General features: G+C 39.3%; 2 protein-coding genes across 3 annotated transcripts in view; one reads left to right on the top strand and one right to left on the bottom strand.

The window, feature by feature from the left end:
* The window catches only part of LOC114481841 (bone morphogenetic protein 2), a 98388-nt gene extending 93041 nt beyond the window's left edge, over positions 1–5347 (top strand). The window contains exons 4-7 of the mRNA XM_028476895.1: positions 630–769; positions 3175–3291; positions 3406–3587; positions 4927–5347. Of these exons, the coding sequence (XP_028332696.1) occupies positions 630–769; positions 3175–3291; positions 3406–3587; positions 4927–5347 (860 nt within the window). The remainder of the gene's footprint in view (positions 1–629; positions 770–3174; positions 3292–3405; positions 3588–4926) is intronic.
* Positions 5348–9481: 4134 nt separating this feature from the next.
* Positions 9482–16774, bottom strand: LOC114481599 (cardiac-enriched FHL2-interacting protein). 2 transcript variants are annotated; one of them, XM_028476553.1, is made up of 2 exons: positions 16451–16774; positions 9482–14824 (listed from the first exon to the last, which is right to left on the bottom strand). In XM_028476553.1, exon 2 carries the CDS (start codon positions 12241–12243, stop codon positions 10873–10875), a length of 1371 nt encoding a protein of 456 aa, XP_028332354.1. In that variant the 5' UTR covers positions 12244–14824; positions 16451–16774; the 3' UTR covers positions 9482–10872. The 2 variants fall into 2 exon arrangements, with proteins under 2 accessions (XP_028332354.1, XP_028332355.1); XM_028476554.1 differs by having other exon boundaries at positions 10120–14824.
* Positions 16775–20452: the final 3678 nt, after the last annotated feature.

Here is a 20452-nt window from a genome sequence, read left to right as displayed (position 1 = left end):
ACTTAAGATTTCATTATTATTATTATTATTATTATTATTATTATTATTATTATTATTATTATCGTTATTTTATTTTTCCTAGTTTTTCTTTTTTTTTCTTTTGTTTTTTTTTTTTTTTTTTATATTCTTTTATTTATTTATTTGACCAGCGGGAATGGCTCTCCATACATATGAGAGAGAGAGTGGCATTGAAGAGAACGTGTCGTAAACTTTATAGTGAATAACCCCAAATATGTTACAAAAAGGAGTTAAAAAAATAAGTAAATAAATATATGTTTATGAGAGGAAAGGGGGTCGCAAACATCAATCAATGTGGTTCATTCTGTGAGTGTCATGAATGTGCCACCCCAATATAAGATTTCAAATACACACTAACTCTAGAACTGAACGTTTGATCTGATGGTGGCGCTGCAGGAAAGGTCATATCATATACTCTTGTGGTCATTAATGTTGTCAGTAAATTTGAGAAGATTTGGAGGAAAACTATTCAAAATAAATTAATTCTAATTCTAAAGTTTGGCCTGGTAAAAATCATTTTCTGGAGACTGGAGTGTTATTACTATTTGAGGATAATAGGAGGGTTAAGGCACGTTTATTAATTCTATTGTATGAACGTTTTGTGTCTCCAGGTCCCTCTAGAGAAGGTTTCCACCTCTTCAACATGTCATCTATTGGTAAAGATGAGAAAATGATTAAAGTGGAGTTCCGTTGGTTCAGAAAGAAAGCCAGGATTATCCAAGGGATGTCACGGCTCTCTCATTTCTACAAGGTAGAGCTGCTTCACTGTATTCTGATTAGTTCATTCTTAATTAAATCAGCAATTGCTCTTAAAGTTTGACAACACACTGAACTTATCTCTATTTGTGTTCACAGTATTTGATAATAAAACAAATATCCACATTTTCTTTCATTTAAAGCTGCTGATCACATTCATTTTGTGTAGACTTCATAAATCATTGAATCAAAGATCATTTGCTTGAGAGACAAAAATATGTTGGAAATTTCCACTTGAAAGATAGTTTTGTTCTCCAATGTAAACATTCTCTTATTGACATTGTTGCAAAAGCTTCACGCAGTGCATCGTGGGATGTGGAGTCCCGTGACTTCCCAACACATTTCTGGAGTTTTCACGGCAAAACAATATTGGATGTTCATTTTGTGGCTGATGCGGAAAGATGAGAATCCGGTTGAAATTGAATGATGGATGAATACCTGGGTTTCATTACAGATTTAAACTAAAAGTGACATTTCTAAATGTCGACAAAGTATAATTGAGCTTTGAATTTGTTTCCTGTTCTGTTCACACGTACCGCACTGTTTTCTCAAAGAGAAGTGGTCATGTGACCAGGTACGTCACACTCTGTGACGTGTATTTGCAGAAAAAGTGTTCCCATTGAGCTTTTGTGATATATATTTCAATATCGAAACGTCTGAAACCCCTCCTGTTCGGTGGCCGTAAAAGCTCACAGCACAACACAAAACAAAAGCGCACACAAATACAAACCCCACAACACAACACAGAAACAGTGCGGTAAAAAGCTATGAAGAAGAGTGACGGAAAGGATCAGGCCCATGAAAGGATTGGGCACTGACACCAACTTTAACGTCACTCTTCTTCATGGATGTTTTAATGTACCAACGTTGACGTCATTCTTCTTCGTGGATGTTTTAATGTACCAACGTTGACGTCATTCTTCTTCGTGGATGTTTTAATGTACCAACGTTGACGTCACTCTTCTTCGTGGATGTTTTAATGTACCAACGTTGACGTCACTCTTCTTCGTGGATGTTTTAATGTACCAACGTTGACGTCATTCTTCTTCGTGGATGTTTTAATGTACCAACGTTGACGTCACTCTTCTTCGTGGATGTTTTAATGTACCAACGCTGACGTCATTCTTCTTCGTGGATGTTTTAATGTACCAACGTTGACGTCATTCTTCTTCGTGGATGTTTTAATGTACCAACGTAGACGTCACTCTTCTTCGTGGATGTTTTAATGTACCAACGCTGACGTCATTCTTCTTCGTGGATGTTTTAATGTACCAACGTTGACGTCACTCTTCTTCGTGGATGTTTTAATGTACCAACGTTGACGTCACTCTTCTTCGTGGATGTTTTAATGTACCAACGTTGACGTCACTCTTCTTCGTGGATGTTTTAATGTACCAACGTTGACGTCACTCTTCTTCGTGGATGTTTTAATGTACCAACGTTGACGTCACTCTTCTTCGTGGATGTTTTAATGTACCAACGTTGACGTCACTCTTCTTCGTGGATGATTTAATGTACCAAAGTTGACGTCATTCTTCTTCGTGGATGATTTAATGTACCAAAGTTGACGTCATTCTTCTTCGTGGATTTTTTCCCTACTGCTTTCGTGTTGTGTTGTGAGCTCTCAGAGCGTTTTGTGTTGTGTTGTGGGGTTCTTCATTTCATACTCCTGAGGAAAGCGTAAAAACTTTTTAGCGATATTTGAGTGTTTTTTCGAAATGCAGGTGTTCCCCTAACCGGTTTTTATTGCGCTATTTAGATTTTGTGCATTTCCAAGGGTAATGGAAACTAGGGCTGAACGATTTTGGAAAATAATCTAATTGCGATTTTTTTTTCCTCAAAATTGCATTTGCAATTTAATTTGCGATTGTCATGTATTTTTCAATGAACACAAGCAATAAATCAATCTGTTTCATAATAAACAGTTTCAGATTTATTTAAACTTTAAATAAATAGAAAATATGAATTTTAAAGCACAGATTAAACAATAAAGCAAACAAATCTGTGGCTTTACCTCTTCAACATATCTAACGAACTTCACATTTCATGAAACATGTAAACATGTGGATTGCAGTTCTTAAACACTCTGAACTTAACAGGACAGTACAAGACAGGACAAAAAAAACTAAAATAAAATTGCAGCATTTGCGATTCGATTATTGCGTTTTATGATATCGCGATAATATCGCAAATGCAATTAATCGTTCAGCCTTAATGGAAACCCAGCTAATGTCAATAAGAGTGTTTACCATGGGTACGTAAACAAACTTTTGAGCGTCAATTTCAACCTTTTTTCAGAAAAAATTAGTTATGATTTATTGACCAATGAGGCCAACACTACACAACACAAAGTTTGAATGTTCTTAATTGGTTTGCAGTCTGACTCTTTTGGCTTTCCAGGTAAATGTGTACGAGGTGTTGGACAGTGGTGATAAACCACAGAGAGGAAACCTCATCACCTCCAGGCTAATGTCTCTCTACTCACATGGATGGGAAGTGTTTAACGTCACACAGATAGTGAGTAATATCCTAATTCCGTGATCTGAAATGTATTATTTGTCATTGGTGTGTTTGAGAGATATTAAAATAAGGTAATAAAATCTAACTCCTCCTCTTGTGTTTGAATGGGAGGTTTCCAAATGGATCCAAGGCAGTCAGAACAATGGGATCATGATGGTGGTCGTACATCCTACTGGGTTTTGGAGGAAGTCCTTTGATGGAGGAGTGAAGGATGGTAAAGCCTACCTGGTCCTAGTGTCAGATGATGGGAGGAGTGGAGCATCGGGACTGTCCCTCCCAGGTAAGACTCATAGGTGTGTTTCTGCATGTTAGGCTGCTCGCAGTCTCAGAGAGCTGCTTCCAACTATCAACCTAACACACATAGGGCTGGGATAAACGATTATTTTTGAAACGATTAATCTAGAGATTATATTTTTTCGATGCATCGATTAATCTAACGATTCATTTTTCCAGTTCGATTCGATTTGACTCGATTCGATTATCTCCCCATTAATTGACTAAAAGTAATTTATACATGTTGATTTACATATTCAAAATGAACAAAAAAACATGAATTCCTTAACACTGCAAAATATGTTTATTGCTCTTCAACTCAAGTTCGAATATAAAAGTACAAAATAATGCATTCAGAAGTAGCATTAAAATAAACTTTCCTTTTACCTTAAGTGTGTGTGTGTGTGTGTGTGTGTGTGTGTGTGTGTGTGTGTGTGTGTGTGTGTGTGTGTGTGTGTGTGTGTGTGTGTGTGTGTGTGTGTGTGTGTGTGTGTGTGTGTGTGTGTATGCCGTTTTGAATGATTGGCAGAATAAACATTATAGTCCATATTTCCATATTAACAGGTGGACAGTGGAAGTGGGGTGCACACACACATGCTCGCTTCTGTGTCCTGAAACGGACAGAAGTGTCTGCTACAAAAGCGAATAGTAAACGGGAGTGCATCGCTCCGCTGTAGGACTCTCTCTTTTAACATGCTCATACTTGTGTGTGTGTGTGTGTGTGTGTTGTCCTTTAGGAAGCTTAAAGGAAAAATAAAAGGTCAGACTGCAAAGGAAAAACACAATAGATCCCTATGTGTACAGCAAACATACATTGTGTTTCATTTACAAATCAGGACGGACTACTAGGGTATCACAGTGGTGTGCGCGCGTGCGGCTGCGGCTGCTGTTGCTGCAGCTGCTGCTGATGTCATGGCGGGTGTTTCCTCCTTGTCGCGTCGACGCGCTGCCGTCCGGTCACACCTGGGAAAAAGGACGAGGGTTACGGGGAACAGCTACCTTCGAGGAACGAGTGCGTGGCTTCACTGCCTTGCACTTTTGAAACTCGGAGGAGCCACTCGTGTTAGTTATTCTCTGGCGCCACCATCTTTGTGTTTTAGTCGGACTACGCATCAGCGCGCACATTTTGCTTCGACGTCATCGGTTACGTCAACGCGTTGTCCTGGCCCTAAATACACACCATCACAGTCGCACAACCAAAGTCGTTTCTGGCTATATGCAGATCAAGCAATTGCATATTTTATTTAATTTTATTAAGATCCCCATTAGCTATTACATGTTTTTCTGTGAGACTGGGTTGGGCTTTGTGCTTTCTGAAACTCTATTTAACAGTGTTGTTCTCTTTGATCCTTCCCACAGATCAGACCCAGACTGCTGTATCAGCCTCACACGGAGCTCAGCTCCAACACCACAGGAGGCGACGTTCACCTTCATCTTCTCATCTCCACGTCACCCCCCCACCCCCTGCCAGCGAGTCCCCCTTTACGTCGACTTTGATGAAATCGGCTGGTCAGGCTGGATCATTTCTCCTCGTGGTTACCACGCCAACCACTGCAAAGGCTCCTGCCCGTTCCCTCTGGGCGGCGGTCTCTCGGCTACCAACCACGCCACGGTCTTGTCCATCGTGCACACACTGAGGCTGTCCAGCAGCGTGGTGGGGGCACCCTGCTGCGTGCCCGACAGACTGGAGTCCATCAGCTTGTTGTACTTTGATGATGAGGAGAACGTGGTGCTGAAACAGTATGACGAGATGGTGGCGATGAGCTGTGGCTGTCACTGATTGGCTGCTGCTTCGTTTGACTGAAACACTGTATTGACCTGTAATGAACTTTGGCTGATCATCAAATCTAAAGGTTTTTTTTCTGGCACATTAATAAAACGTTTTATCTTTTATTTATTTCCCATTATGTTGGTTTTGTCATACATACATGATAAAATTGTATTTTGTTACATATTATCACTGCATTGTTGGACATATTATTATTTATACAACCCTCCTTGTACAGTGACACTGTGTGTGATATGTTGAATAAATAATTTCAAATTAATTGTATGGCCTGATCCCTCACACACATCAGAAGTTGCAATAAATACTACAAATATCTCAAAAGTTCCCCAAACACACTTTTTGTTGTCCGTAGCAGCAAATAAAAACAATGGAGAAAAAAAAGGAAGAAGGTTGCCAGGTTGGATTTGAGTGCTTTCAAACAAATAGGGTTACGCAGCATCTAAAGAGACTAACGACTATTACAACGAGATGAATGTGGTAAAATTGTTGTTTTTTTTTTTTCCTTTATAAAAATGCTTAGACTAATCTGGTTGACCCATTTGATTTCAAACTGGGTGGAATGTTTCCCATGAGGCAAAATTAGTTTCAAATATCAGGAATATTGTTTTTAATGTAATTTAAGAAGATATATATATATATATATATATATATGTCTTTTTTTTTTTTTTTTTCACCAGGCCAATCAGGAGAGATTCCTCTACATCACAGATCACATGGTTGTGGCATTTGACCAATCAGCAAAGACCTGGGAGGCCTCCAACTTCCTGTTTGCTCTGAAATCAGAAAAAGGTGGTCATGTGGCTCAACTTACTTTGTATTTATGATTGAAACATCTGCACTAACCATGGTGAGTTGATGAAACTCATCTTTTTTAGTTGACTAGTAGTACTAAGTGAGGAAATAGGTTTTGTTTGTGAACAACTTAGTGAAATGAGTGAAATTACTGCAGGAAAAATGTTGGCACCATATTTGATCATATGCCCGGTTCACCTAAAAATCAAAGTTAGTTTGGTGTCACTGCTTACGGACATGAACCATAACAGGTACTTAGCACAATTTATTTACAAAAAAGGTCATAAAACTTAGGATATTATATTTTTATGTTGCCAAATGTTTTTAAAACACTATAAAACCTGCTTTACAGTGATTCAGATTATTTTAATCCTTTTTTACTATAATTAGTAAATATGTGTAATCAGGGGCATTGGACCGGGGGGGGTAAAGGAAGTCTGTTTTTTATATATATATATATATATATATATATGAACGAAAATGCATTTTTAAACATTTGTAGATTATATACATTGGAATGAAAAGGGCCCTGTGTGAAAATAAGCTGGTAGTTAAGCATAGTTTTGCACTACAATAAATGATTCATGCTGCATCAGGGCCCTAGCTAGTAGTTACTACCCCCTTTAAAACAGTACAAATGGTGCAATCCACATGTGACAAGGAGGGGGTGATTGACAGCAGCAGCAAACCATGTCTTTTCTCAAGAAAGGAAAACTATAGGCCAAAAACGCAAGGAAAAAAAGGAAAGGGAGAGAAGGTGAAATGAGAGAAATCAACTGTTTACTAAATTCTTTAGAGGTGAGCTTTAAAACACTCGTACTTTTTTAGGCAATATGTGTATTTCATTTGAAATAAACTATGTGTACTCTGATGCATTTAAATGCTGGAATGTTCCTTTTGCACATCAAATCTTAAATGTAAAATTACTAAATATATGTATTTGGCACTCATAATAAATACAATTAGTAAATAAAATACGTCAAGAAAAAAAAGGTGCAAATGCTCAATGAAACCCAGAGCAGAGTTTAAGCTTTTAAGAACTTGCAAAAAACTGGTACATGGAAATAAATTAAATATGTTACCCTTTATGAACACCTGGATAATTTAGCATTCAATTATAGATACACTTTGTAAATAAAAAGAATGCAAATGCTCACTTAAAGCCAGCGCAGCTTTGAGTTTAACATTTAAAAAACTTGAAATTGTTAACCATAAAACTAAGGGACCTGCCTAACAAAAGACAACATTTGGTAGTTTGAGCTTTATTTCTAAGTAAAAAGTAACTAGCTAATTTTTTAAATGTAAGGAGTAGGAAGTACAGATATTTGTTTCAAAAAGTAAGGAGTAAAAGTAAAAAGTCACCAAAACATAAAGTTTTATCATTATATGGACTTTTAAAATAAGTAATACCACAATGATGAAATGAAGTAACATTGAAGTGATAAAACCATTTTTTACAACAGCTGTTTTTATTGGAATGGACCACAGACACAATACAGCCCTGCTTCTTTCTAAAAATCCAACAAACTTGTCAACGTAGTGTCATTTTATGTCCTTAGTATACAAATACAGTCACAGCGAGGTTATCAGTCTAAGCCTTGCATCATATAAATGCAGCTTTTTACAATACAAACACATTCATCCAGTGCAATTTCCAACTCTAGCACAAAACACTTCTAAAAATGTATTTGTTGGACATTGAGTCAAAACTGAGAATGATTTTTTAGAGATATTTCCAATTCAAGTAATAATATGAGTTTAAACTATGGACATTAATACAAATGTCAGAATCTGAAAAATAGTGGACGCAGAAACATTCACAAGTTGCAGTCCTTGTCTCTATTTGCATTACAACAATGTACATTTAAAGTTTATACTAACCATCTCTGTTTACATTTACATACATTATTTACATGGGTCATCCATGTAGTTTTCTCTTTCTCAAAAACTACTGAATATTTTACAGAAATCACTCGCATTCAAAACTCATTCACCCCCAAACCCGTAAGAGGCCTCCAGACCTTCACAAAGATAAAAACCATTGATGGGTCTCATGAACGTTTGAGGCTTATGAAGCAAAACCACAACCAAGAAAAACATTCAAGCTTCAAAGAAAACATTCTGTTGTGAGGGAGTTTTGTGTTAGGATTAAGGATCCCTCCTACACCAGCTACATCGACAGAAAGACCTGAGGCTCATTTTTGGAAAGGAATTAAGCTTTAACACACGAGGGAAAGAATGGATACACAATTACTTAAGAGGAGATGGGTAGTCATTAGTCAGGGCAAAATGTAAGTACATCCAAATGGGCGCGTTGAGGTTAAACATCCACAAGTTGATCAGCTTGGGCAATCGAGTTCCTCAGTTCCCTTAAACTCACCCAGCATAATGTCATACTGACCACAGACAGGCTCTAAATATCGATGTCCTTCCTTGAAGTGCATTAGCCTGGACCGCTCAAAGTTCCTTTGATCAAACTCATCAGGTTCCACACGAGGCACTGGGATAGCGGCGGTTTGGGCCATTGGAGAAAGAGGCACCGGGACAAAGCTATGATAAACAACCACTGGTGAGGGCAAGACCTCCATAGGGGATACCTGAGGAACAGCTCCTTCTGGAGGCTGGACTGGCAGTTGCACATAGCTTCCTGTTTCAGGATCAAAAAAGGTTTTTGTCCTGACTTGTACAGGCATGTCCACAAAGAAGTACTGTCCTGAGTCTGGGTCCTGGAGGAGTTTCCGTTGGGTCAAAGGAATAGGCTGAGCGATGATTGCGTGCTCAATGCTAGATTGGCGTGAAAGCTGACTGGTGTGACTTGACTGGCGGGAGAATTGGCTGGAGTGACTTGACTGACGGGACAGCGACAATACATGAGGTACTTCGGTGCTGAATGCATCAATACTCTGGCTTCTTCTCTGATGGTTGTCTCTACTTGGCCTCTCTCTAGCTCTGCCTCTCTGCTGAAAATCGTCCATCATGGATTTCTCGATGCGCTGGTTCTTGGACTCAAGCCTCTCGTTGACAGACATGTCGGCGCTGAGTCTTCGTTCTACATTACCACCAACATATCTATCAATGCTCTGTGTTCTGTGGAAAGATCTTTCCGCCATTGGGCTCCCATTAACATGAGATTTATACACTGGTAGGTTGCTAATGACTCTGTTGTTGTTACCGTGTCTCGGCTCAGGTTTGTCTCGATTGTGTCTGTTGCTACTTCGACCCCGTCTCTCTGATTGATATCTGTGGCTTTCTACTGAATTGTGGCTCTGTCTCTCAGTCTTGTGGACTATTTGTTGGGTTTTGTCAGTGCTCACTTGTTGCTCGATCTGGTTGCTATTATTATCATAGTTATTTTTATTATGTTGATCATCACTCTCTGTTTTTTCTTTGTTTTTTTTTCTCACCACTTCGAGCTGTTTTGCTACTGCCTTTGACCTCTGATTTCTCACTCTTAGGTCTTTGCGACTTGCTTTTGCTGCTGCTCTGAGAATAATTTTGAGCCTCCTCCTTCTTCATCCTCCTGTTTGCTATTTTAATGGCTTTCAGAACTGCCTTTTCTGATTTGGGTAAGACTGCTGGTGGCTTGGGAAGCGCTGTTTGAATGTCATTAGTGTTGCAGGTTGAGCCTGAGCCTTCACTAACAACCTTTGCAACATCTGCCAGACCTCCGTGGACATTGCCAAACTCATCAGCTGTGTCAGCTGCGCTTGTTGCTAGGCTTTCCATGCCTTCAGATGATGGACTTACCACAGAAAATCTGTCCTCTTCCTGATGAATGGTAAGGAGTTGGCCAGGTTGGGGATTTTTCGGGGTTTTGTTTTGTACAGTTAAAGGTGACGGCAGTGATTGTTTGGATCGATCCAAGAAAGATTCTTCAGTGTTCTCTGAAACTAAATTGTGGGTGTTGCCTTGAGTTTCATCATTGTTTGACAGGGCAGGATTTGGTTTTATTCGAGGCGGTTCCTCTTCTACGCTTTCTACACCACTCATACTTGCTCTTGGTGACCAGGGTTGCATGGTCTTCTTCAGCTTGTTAGGTAAAGTATTGTCTTGTACAGTTAAAGGTGACGGCAGTGATGGTTTGGATCGATCCAAGAAAGATTCTTCAGTGTTCTCTGAAACTAAATTGTGGGTGTTGCCTTGAGTTTCATCATTGTTTGACAGGGCAGGATTTGGTTTTATTCGAGGCGGTTCCTCTTCTACGCTTTCTACACCACTCATACTTGCTCTTGGTGACCAGGGTTGCATGGTCTTCTTCAGCTTGTTAGGTAAAGTATTGTCTTTGACTTTAAACAAGGATGGGATTCCAAGTGTTGGAGAAAAGGTGTTGGAGAGCGATGTTGGGGTCAAAATGGTATCATCACAATTGGTTTCCATCTCCTTGATATCTTTTTGGGCTACAACTGTCTCTTTTTGAGGTGATTCTATCAGTGGCTTTAAAACCTCAGCCCCACTTTCATGATTACTTAAAGAATAATCATCCTCTTCTGCTCCACATGAATCCTGTTTTGTGGATTGAGAAACTGATGGTTGCTCATCAACTTCTCCAATTAAATTATCCAGTGAGTGATAAACATTCGACTCAGCCTCAGGATTTCTGTAAAGAGCACTTTCCACAGAGAAGTAAGAGGATTTTGAGGATAGACTGGCCTGATCAGGTGGGCTCTGACTGATAGGTAGTCCATTTACAAGTAGTAAGGGTGATAATATGTTCTTGTGGGTTTTCAACCAGAGGAAACATCTTCATTCATTCTACTTTCACTTTTCCCCTTTGATTCCTCTTCTGCTTTTAAACTCGGAGATTTATGATCATCTGGTCTGGTCAAATGATGTGGTATTAAAGAAGCTTTTTGTGTTCTAACAGAGCTTTCTTGTTCCTCAATGTTTCTGTTTTCAAACGAGTTTTCACATGCTGGACTAATTGTTTTTTCATTTGTTGTGACATTTGGAACTAAACTTAGCAATTTTTCTTGATCTTTTGCAGTCACTTGTTCTGAAAAACTTCCCCTTAGCGCAACTTCTTTACCACTGTCCTTTAGAATTTCAGAGCTTGTCTCCATCTCTTTTGGGCTAGCTTTAAAATTGTCAAGTCCCCCATTTCTAAAGGACACATTGACTGCTGTCTTCTCATCTTCTATAAGAATGCTTTCATCACTCCTTGAGCTTCCCCTCTTGCTCCTGGGAGGGATAGGAGGCACATCAAACTTTCTAAACTCACTTTCATTTGGTTCCTTCTTTCTGTTCTTCTCATTCGTCTCACCCATCTCTAATTTTGCATTAACTTTGGAATTCTCTATGTCACAAGTAGGATTCAACCCACAAAGTTCAGGTTTTGGGTTCTGGTCTGACTCAGTTCTGTCCATGTCTGACAGTGCAGCTCTTCCACGTAATCTATGAGTCTCAGGCTCAGTTTGTGACAGTATTTGTTGGAGGTGATTATGATCTCTGAGATCAGCTAACCTTTCTCTTAGATCAGTCTTTTTAAATGCACAGGTGTTGTTGGTTTGTTCTTCCTCAGGTTCAATATAAGAATATTTCGGGGTTTGGATTTGCTGCCCTCCTGTTGAGGAACTCTCTTCACTCATATTCTCCCCAAAGATCCTAAGATTTGCATCCTGCTCTGGGGTTGTTGCTTTCTTTTCCTCCCTTTCAGATATAATCTCCTCCAATGCCATTTTAGCTTTGTCATAGTTGGTATTTAAAAGTGCTTTATTGACTATGATGTTACTGTCTGCTTTTAAGTAAACCTCAGGGTTGCTTTGCTCCTTTTCTTTTTTCACAAATATGTCCCTCTTGGCCGATGTGTTTCCTCTCATTGACAACATTCCTCTTTTTATGTTCCGAAGCTCTCTTGAGATCAAATCATTTTTAGCTTTTGCCTCCTCCTCAATGGTGGAGATAGTTAGTTTTGACTTTGCGTTTTCAAGCATCCTTTCACCAAGTTTTGCTCTCTGCAGCTCTTTTAAAGCTTGCAAATCATTAAATATGTGCTCACCATCACTAGTTTCTTTTACCGGCAATGCCGTGTCCCTTTTTTCTTCTTTCAAGTTCACATTCAACTGACCTTCTTCACACTTCTCTATATCATCTGTCATTGCATATCTCTGATTTTTGATGTAATTGTTTTGTTTTGCTGAGAATACATGTTTTTGTTTGATCAGTTTCTTAACAGTTTTGACTTCATTTGTTGATGAGTCAGTTTCTGTTTCCTCACAACCACCATTAGAAACTCTTCCTTGTATATTTGCTGTTTTTCAAGAGCTAATTGGATGTCAGATTTAGCCAAAGTTCTTTTTGGTACAGGTGGGGGTTCTTTCTTGATTGTTGCATCACTTTGGCTTTGATATAAATGTGTATCACTTTCTCTCTTCCTGCTTGACATTTCTTTTGAAATGTTCTCATCAACCATTTTTTGCCCAAGTCTTTCAGCATCTTGACGCTCGCCTACTGATGCTATCCGAAGTAGTTGCTAATAATGCTTTATTTTTAGCTGCATAATAGCTTCCCTTGCTGCTCTGATCACATTCTTTGTACTCATCGTTTCACTACCTGTATTCTTTTCTTTAGAATTTGGCTGCACCTCAGAGGCCATTAGTGTCGCATCTTTTCCATGCCATTTTGCCTGGGGTGATGAAACAAGGGGTGAACGATCCTTCATGACACTTTGAGCATTTGGCAAAAGCCCACTGTTTGTAGGAGGAAGGGCTTTTGGGCAGTGTTCTTTGTTGAAGGATGGGGATGAAACTTCTTTTTTCTCTGTGGTAATTGCAGTAGAAGGGACCTGTAGGTATTTATTGTCATTGTTCAAATGGGCTAGATTTCTTGTACAGATTCAGTGAAGGGTAATTTTGTTTTTTAGCCATGGGGCTTTTATCATTTTTGAGTGTAAACGAGGGGAATTAAAGTTATCTTCAGCCAGGATACTATTACCCAGAGCGTCTTTTTTAGTAAGTAGGTTGTTAACAAATATCATCAGATATTGGTCTGTCATGATCACATTTGTTACATCAGCGCTTTGGATCCCCCTGGGCTCAACAAGAGGACTGCAAACAAGTAGTCCATCTTCCAAATGACTGGTGTGCTCATGCAGATACAGCGCCATCAGAACCTACATGGAGAGGTTTGACAACATCAGATTGGGGAGATTGGGCGGCACTTTCAGGTAGCTCTAAAGTTTGAATTTAGGTGGGCTGTATCGACTCTTAACTCTTTTCCTGTTGTCTTTGAGATTAAAGAGGATACTTGAAGCGAGGGCTTTGTAGCTGTCTCGCTTGATTGGAGGTTCCGGGGTCATTTTAGCCTCGGAGTGAGGTCTGAGTAACAGGTCCGGAGCCAGTGGCGAAAGGACTCCTTGGAGGATTTCAGATGTTTCTGTTGGCTGTCTTGACGGAATGAGGGGAGTCATCAGCTGGCAGATGCTGAATGGAGTTGAGGATACAGAGTTGACCTCCTCAACAGCTTTGACCTCCACAGATTTAACTTCCTTTTTGATTAACACAACATTTTCAACCTCTGTTTTTCTACTGACGTCTTGCAGTGGCATTCCAGGGTGATTGACCGGAATGGCACTATTGGCTCTGGATCTGTTGCGCCTCCAGGGAGCAGCACTGCCTTCTCCTCCCTCTGATGTGCACCGTTTCTCAGCTGTATCGGCTGAAGGCTTTGGCAGGACTTTTGGAGGCGGAGGGGGAGGATTGGGTTTGGATGCAGGGAGAGGTGGGGGCTCAACTGTTTCTTTCTGGCAGGACGGTGCCTCCTCTTCATCCACAGTTTCTTTTTTATGTGCTTCAATTAGCTCCTTGTAAAATGGCATGTCGTACCATTTAGCATTATCATCTATGGGCAGAATAGAGTTTACTGTGTCCTGGCAGAAGGGAAAGCGATTCAAATCTGTCCATGTTTGAAAAGGACTAAACTCACTGTGAAGAAAAAAGCTTTTGATGTTGAGTTTTTTTAATTTCCCATTTTTAACCTTTGCAGATTTCCCTGTAGGCAGACCTGCATTGGTGAATGTTTTGTTTGATAAACCACCACCTGATTCATGTTTAACATTGTTTTTTGAAATGTCTGTCTGCCAGACTATTGTTATAATCCGAAGAGAACTCTGACAGCTCTCTTTGGATGCTGCGAAGGGCTGATTTGTCCCATGATTCTCCATTTGAGTCTCCATAACCTCCATTTGGAACCAACAACCCATCACAGCTTTCCTCCGTGGCATTTAAAGCCTGGAGGAAGGAGGACATTTGAGATACACTCTTCTTTTGCTGTTGTTTCCAAAGTTGGGCGTCATGTTTGTGGTTTTTATGTTGGGCATGCTTTTTCGATTCCTTCTGAAGATTTTTTTTAGCTGGTTCTCCTACCAAAGGCTTGTGGCAGCTGAATGGCGAGTATCCGTACAAAAAAGTCATCGTTATAAACCGCGTCATCTCCGACGCATAAACTGCGGAAGGCTCGGTCGGTTAGCGTGCTAACTTCCCGATCGGTCTCATCCATGGACAGGTTCAGTGAAGCCATTGGGGAAGCGATGGTGCAGCATGCTTCCCCACACGGTGGCTTGTATTTTCGCTTTTCCAAACAGCTCATGATGAAAACAGGTTCTGCCTCATCACCGCTTGGCTTGTCCTTTGTCTGTACCGACTGCAGCCAGGAGCTTCTTTAGGAGGGAGTGGAGGATCTCTAAAAAAACAACCAGTGAAAACAGTGTTTAGGGTTGTTCTAATATAACATCATATTAAGACTTTAATGGCTGTTCTATTAAAATGTTGAGGAAAGGTGTTTTATTGACATGGCTATAAATGGTATTGAACTCTGGGGTCGCACTGATGACCTTTACATACACCACATGTGCCGGCTTCAGCCATGCTGTCACTATGCAGGCAGTAGACAAACACTTCATACCATGCACTCATCTATTTAAAGCAAAGTGAGCACTAACCATGCTGTTGGCTGTTAGGAATATTCTACAAAAGGGAAATATAAAACAGAAACTGTGAGCAGTTTTCATTTTGATTTAGTTTCAGTCATAGTATTTTGACTCGGCAAGGCACATTTATTTGTATAGCGCATTTCGTACACAAAGCAATACAATGTGCTTTACATGATTAAAAAGTGCAACATTTAACAGATTACAAATCATTCAAATGCAAATTAGTTTTGTCATCAAGACTATTTCAGTTATAGTCTGGTTTTAGTTGACTAAATTACATTAAGATTTCAATCGACTAACTCTGTTCGAGAAATAGTCGACTACAAAATACAAGATTAGTTTATTTTTCAAAGATGCAATTAGCATTGATCAACCTGATATGAGATGGTATTAGTATTTTTAATACACAGACAGATTAGATGTGATCAATGTGTAAGATCACATGATTGGATTTCTTCCCATGTGAGAAATCAAAGTTTTGTTTTATTATTATTTATATATTTTGATGTAGTTTTCATGAACATGTTTTTTTTTTTTTTTTACTAAGTCATAGGCACTGTAGTCGATGAAAACAATGACGAAAACTTTTACTGGACAAAATGAACAATATACGTCAAACGTGTTAATCGTGTTTCCCACCAGCATGTTTACTGCTTAAAGCACAGGAAGTCAACCACACGGGTGTACAGCTTGCTCTACTGTAGCTTACTTTAGCTTATCCTGGGTGAGGTCCTGAGATAGCTCATTAACCCACATATATATGAGCTGCCCTGGGAGCATAGCCACCAACACATAACTCACATGTTTAACAATAGGTGATACCAAACCATTGCTGTCTTTTATAATTCCACGATGACAAAGTGCAAATAACAGAGTTTAGCTAGTCACTGGCGTGCTTTGCTGTGAGACTTTTGAAAAAGCTTGCTTGCTACCTTGAAGTTAACATAGATTAGAGCATAAAATGTGAATAAACAGCATAAATTAAATGAATTTGCTATGTTTTTGAAAACTGTGTGAACTGCTAATTTGAGCCTTACCGACACAAATATTTGATCTTCCTGGGTCGCCAACAAACTCCCACGTCTCATTACCAGAGATCAGTTAGCAACAACGGTGCTTTCCCCAGCATCTGCTTGTGTATTTATAACCAATGAAGACTTTGCACAGCAGGAAACTTAGCTTAATATTCAATTTTAGCGCATTTAGCACATCATTATTAGCTTTTCTTTGTGTAACTAATATCTCAGCTTTTACATCATACCGTGGCTTAATAAGATATTTAGCTATTAGTCTAAACTGACAATTTTTTAGTATTGGCTTTTGGGGTCTTTTTTTTTTTTTCTTACTATAAACATTTGAACCCCACAGTTTCTCACCTCGGTGATGGATCTTTCATGCTGAGTGAAAGTCCCAGTCGTGACTCTGGTATCAAAGTCCAACAATCCAGTATGGGGCCACCAACGTGAAGTTATCCTAACTTGACAGTTCCTGTTCTCAAACTTCTGCTTTGGTAGATAGAAAACCCAGAAAGCCCACCAAAGTGAGTTAAGTCCTCACATCCATGTTTTAAACACACTTGGTGTGGCCGGGTCCTGAAAGCCTGCTCAGGAGATACTAAAATAGACACTCAGCTCTGTGTGGCCAAACTGAGCTGCAACAGAGGACTTAGGGAGCTAGCTCGTGTTGGAATAACGGCGGGTGTCGAGTAGCACGGCAGGACAGGCAGGAGAGATGAAATAGACTCTGTCATTGGTATTTTTGTGTACTGGCAGTGAGTGCTGATAGGCTCAAACTTTGACTTTTTTTTTTCTCATTGATAATTGTAAATCAAAACAAGGCCTTAGTGTTACAGAAGACAACACGTTGACCAGTTAATGCTCAGGCAGTCAGGAAAAGAAGTGTTTTGCATTTGTCTTTGTGGCAATTTTAATAGCTGAGAATTTTAATTCATAGAAATTGAATAGCTGAGAATTTTTCTCCGAGAGACACATTTTCTAAAACGTCTCATTGCGTCACACAACCCTGAGATTATGAGGACACCCCTGGTGAGAATCTCAGCAGCTGGAGATAGAAGTCGGATAACGCAACCATTATGCATTCTTGTTGCTCAAGCTCTGTTTACAAGGCCTGGACTTGTGTGACTGTCTGGCTTTAGCAGCTGTTATTGTGATGAGATTGCTCTGAAATAGAGATGAGAGTATGTTGCCCTTGTTATTCTTTTGTCAATGGTTTAAAATGAATAAATGAGATCACGTTGGATGTTTGAACCAATTCAATATCCTGATGTTTTAGAAAGAAAAATATTGCCTTTATTATGATAATTCACAAGATCTGATCGACACATGTTGAAGAATGTTTATGTTTTGCCAGTTTATTTAGCTTCTACCATGCTGTTCTCTATCGTGGTGCCATTTTTAGGTCAGGCCTATTTTTGACTTCTTTTTTTTTTCTCAAGTTAGCAGGATGCCTTTAGGTTGACCTCACGTCAACTAATCAGTCAAAATGTATTGGCTGACATGTTTCACTTACCTTTGCTGGCCTCAACGCATTCAGAACTAAACAGTTATGATTAAAATAATTTGATTAAATATTAGTACAGTAAATCCTGAAAAGTAGTGAATTATCTGCACTTATGGCTTTATAGACTAAAATCAACAGCTTAATCATATTTCAAGATGGCTTACTAGGGCCAACTAGCTTGCGTAGAAAACAGCTTATCATGCTCCATTTTCTGATGGGATGTTCACAACAGACCAGTCTGAGGTCATTCACATTGTCTGCTGCTACCTGCTGAGGAAAGTCAGAAACTGACGGGGAGATGCACGCCAGTTTAGTCCCAGACTCGGTCCAAAAGGATGGAGGACAGCTGATCATTTTATCACTTTGTTTTGGCTCAGTTTCTGTTCAAAGCACAACTTGTGATCTGCTCCAAACAGCTTTTAGTGCAGTTACATGAGCTAACAGCTTGAGGGTGCCATTGGAGTAGAGACTTCTCTAGGCAGAAAAAGAGAATCCCAAAGAAGAGTCTCATTTATGGATCAAAGCAAAGTTAGGGCCAGGACAATGCGTCGTCCTAATCAATGACGTTGACGCAAAAAATACGTTGACGCAAAATATGCGCGCCGATGCGTTGTCCGACCAAAACACCCTCGTCACCCTGTGACTGGATGGCAGCGCGTCGATGGAACAAGGAGTAAACACCCGTTGTGACATCATTTTATTGAGTGCTACCTCTGACTCCGAAGGCATTATTTTGTACTTTTATATTCTTACTTGAATTTTATTTAGAAATTTTGAGTTGAACGGCAATAAACATATATTACTTTTAGTCAATTAATGGGGAGATAATCGAATCGAGTCGAATTGAATCGAACTGGAAAAATGAATCATTAGATTAATCGATGCATTGAAAAAATAATCGCTAGATTAATCGTTTATCCAAGCCCTAAAGCGAGTGCCTTCTCCGTTTGTTCTTTCACAGCATTCAACAATGGAGAAGCAACAAGTTGCTGTGCTTTTGGTGATTATAATTATAATGATAATTATTATTATAATGCTCTGTTTTGCCTCGTTGCCGTCTCTCCTGACCACCCACAATGACTTGCTCACCACGTCATCGCCGATACTTCCCGTGTTTGAACCGCTCAGAGAGTGGTTGAGTTCACGGTGCTCATAATCGCTGTAGGCTTTGATTGAAAATGCTTTGAGACCGGCAAAAACAATCCCTTTCTAAACTTTATTGGTGCGTCCACACCGTCCAAACGAGGCGGACTATTCGAGCAAACAAATCTGTTTTAAACACTCTAGGATTCGTCGATGTGAACGCACCCTAAAAGACACATCCATGATTACTGGGATATGAGGAGCACTGAAGGTTGCACTGGTGGGAATGTGTATTATTTGTAATGAAACAGTGTTTGCTAACTGAAGTTGTTGAATTAAGACTGCATTGAGACAGGGTTAAAATCTCCATTAAAAACTAAAACTTTAAATTGAGACACAGTAAGTCTAGACTATGACCATACTTTGCTAGTGTGAGTGAAGGGATGACAGAACAAATCAAAATGTGAAGGAAGAATGAAATGCAGATGCCAAACACTGCTGACTTAATTGTTCACTCCAGGATGTCTCCAAAGGTGTGTCTGGCATGTGTCTAGACCTTGATATGTGAATTACTCACAGGTAATATTTCCAATTGGCAAATTTTGAACATGTGAAATATAATAAGAACTCCTGTGGTGTAAACCTACTACACCTTTCAACAAGTATCTGAGCTCAACCCATTTAAAAGAACATTCTTATACTTTACTGTATTTGTTTCTTTCATTCAGTTTAAAGTGTAACTAAACCCTAGGTTTTGGCTGACGCGCAACTAGGCTGATGAATAAAGTAAAATGCCTTGATTCCAGCAGTCTACAAAGACTAATCTATGCTATGCTAACTCACTACTCAATACCCACTATAGCTTTCTATTCACAATTATTTTAATCCAACCTACTCACCACAGATCTCTCCACAGGTGCTAGTTTTTATAGGAGGGGCGGGGCTAAAAGTGACATAAGAAGGCACCAAAACTTCAAAAACCTCCATTCTCAGCTAAAATTCAATTGTAATAGCCAGGTTTCAACCTATAGAGGGCACTCACTCCTACAATTTTATAACGAATGAGTACTTTGACGAAACTGTCAAGAGTTGGACTCGGATCAAACAGCATAACCAAATATATTTGTTTTCAGCAGAAAAAAAAGGTTTTTGGGTTTTAGTCATAGGCAGAGTTTGAGATTCTTGCCTGGGGAAAAAAAAATAAGAATTAAACATATAGAACGTCTCGAGATTCGCGCCACCAACAATGTGTGTTCCACAATAATGCAAAAACGATTAGTAACGTAATTGATAATGTTGACTACAAAAAATTGCTTTGGGAAGCAGGAGAGTCAAATGTCATTGCGCTACTGCGGTCCTTTAAAACATTTTTACTTTGTTTTATTACGTGAACTTTTGACATTTATATCGCCGTTTTTTAATTTCCAAGTCACTGTGTTTTTTGGCACTTAAAATATTTGTATGTTACGTACATTATATTAAGAATTGGGAAAACTGTAATGGAAACCTTTGACCACTGGGGGGGCAATGCCCTCCTGCCCCCCCGCAAACTCTGCGTGTGGTTTTAGTTAGTCTTTAAACACAAGTACATTTACAGATCAACCCGATTACTTCAACACTTTATTGTGTTTGCAATGGTAACCAGTGTTAATTTTGTCATGACTCTTTATTCCATGACTAATTTATGACGAGAACATAATTTAAAGAAGTACCAACAACAAACATTAAAACAAAATTTCTGTTCGTTATCAACTGACGATTCAAAATGTGACAAA

The sequence above is a fragment of the Gouania willdenowi genome, chromosome 19 (genome assembly GCF_900634775.1).
Source record: "Gouania willdenowi chromosome 19, fGouWil2.1, whole genome shotgun sequence".
NCBI classification, from domain to species: domain Eukaryota; kingdom Metazoa; phylum Chordata; class Actinopteri; order Blenniiformes; family Gobiesocidae; genus Gouania; species Gouania willdenowi.
The sequence above is the reverse complement of the archived record's forward strand: the minus strand, read 5'-3'. Positions and strand labels throughout refer to the sequence as shown.

Excerpts from the sequence above, each read along its gene's own strand:
- LOC114481599 (XM_028476553.1), bottom strand. The coding sequence starts at position 12,243 with ATGACAGATGATATAGAGAAGTGTGAAGAAGGTCAGTTGAATGTGAAC.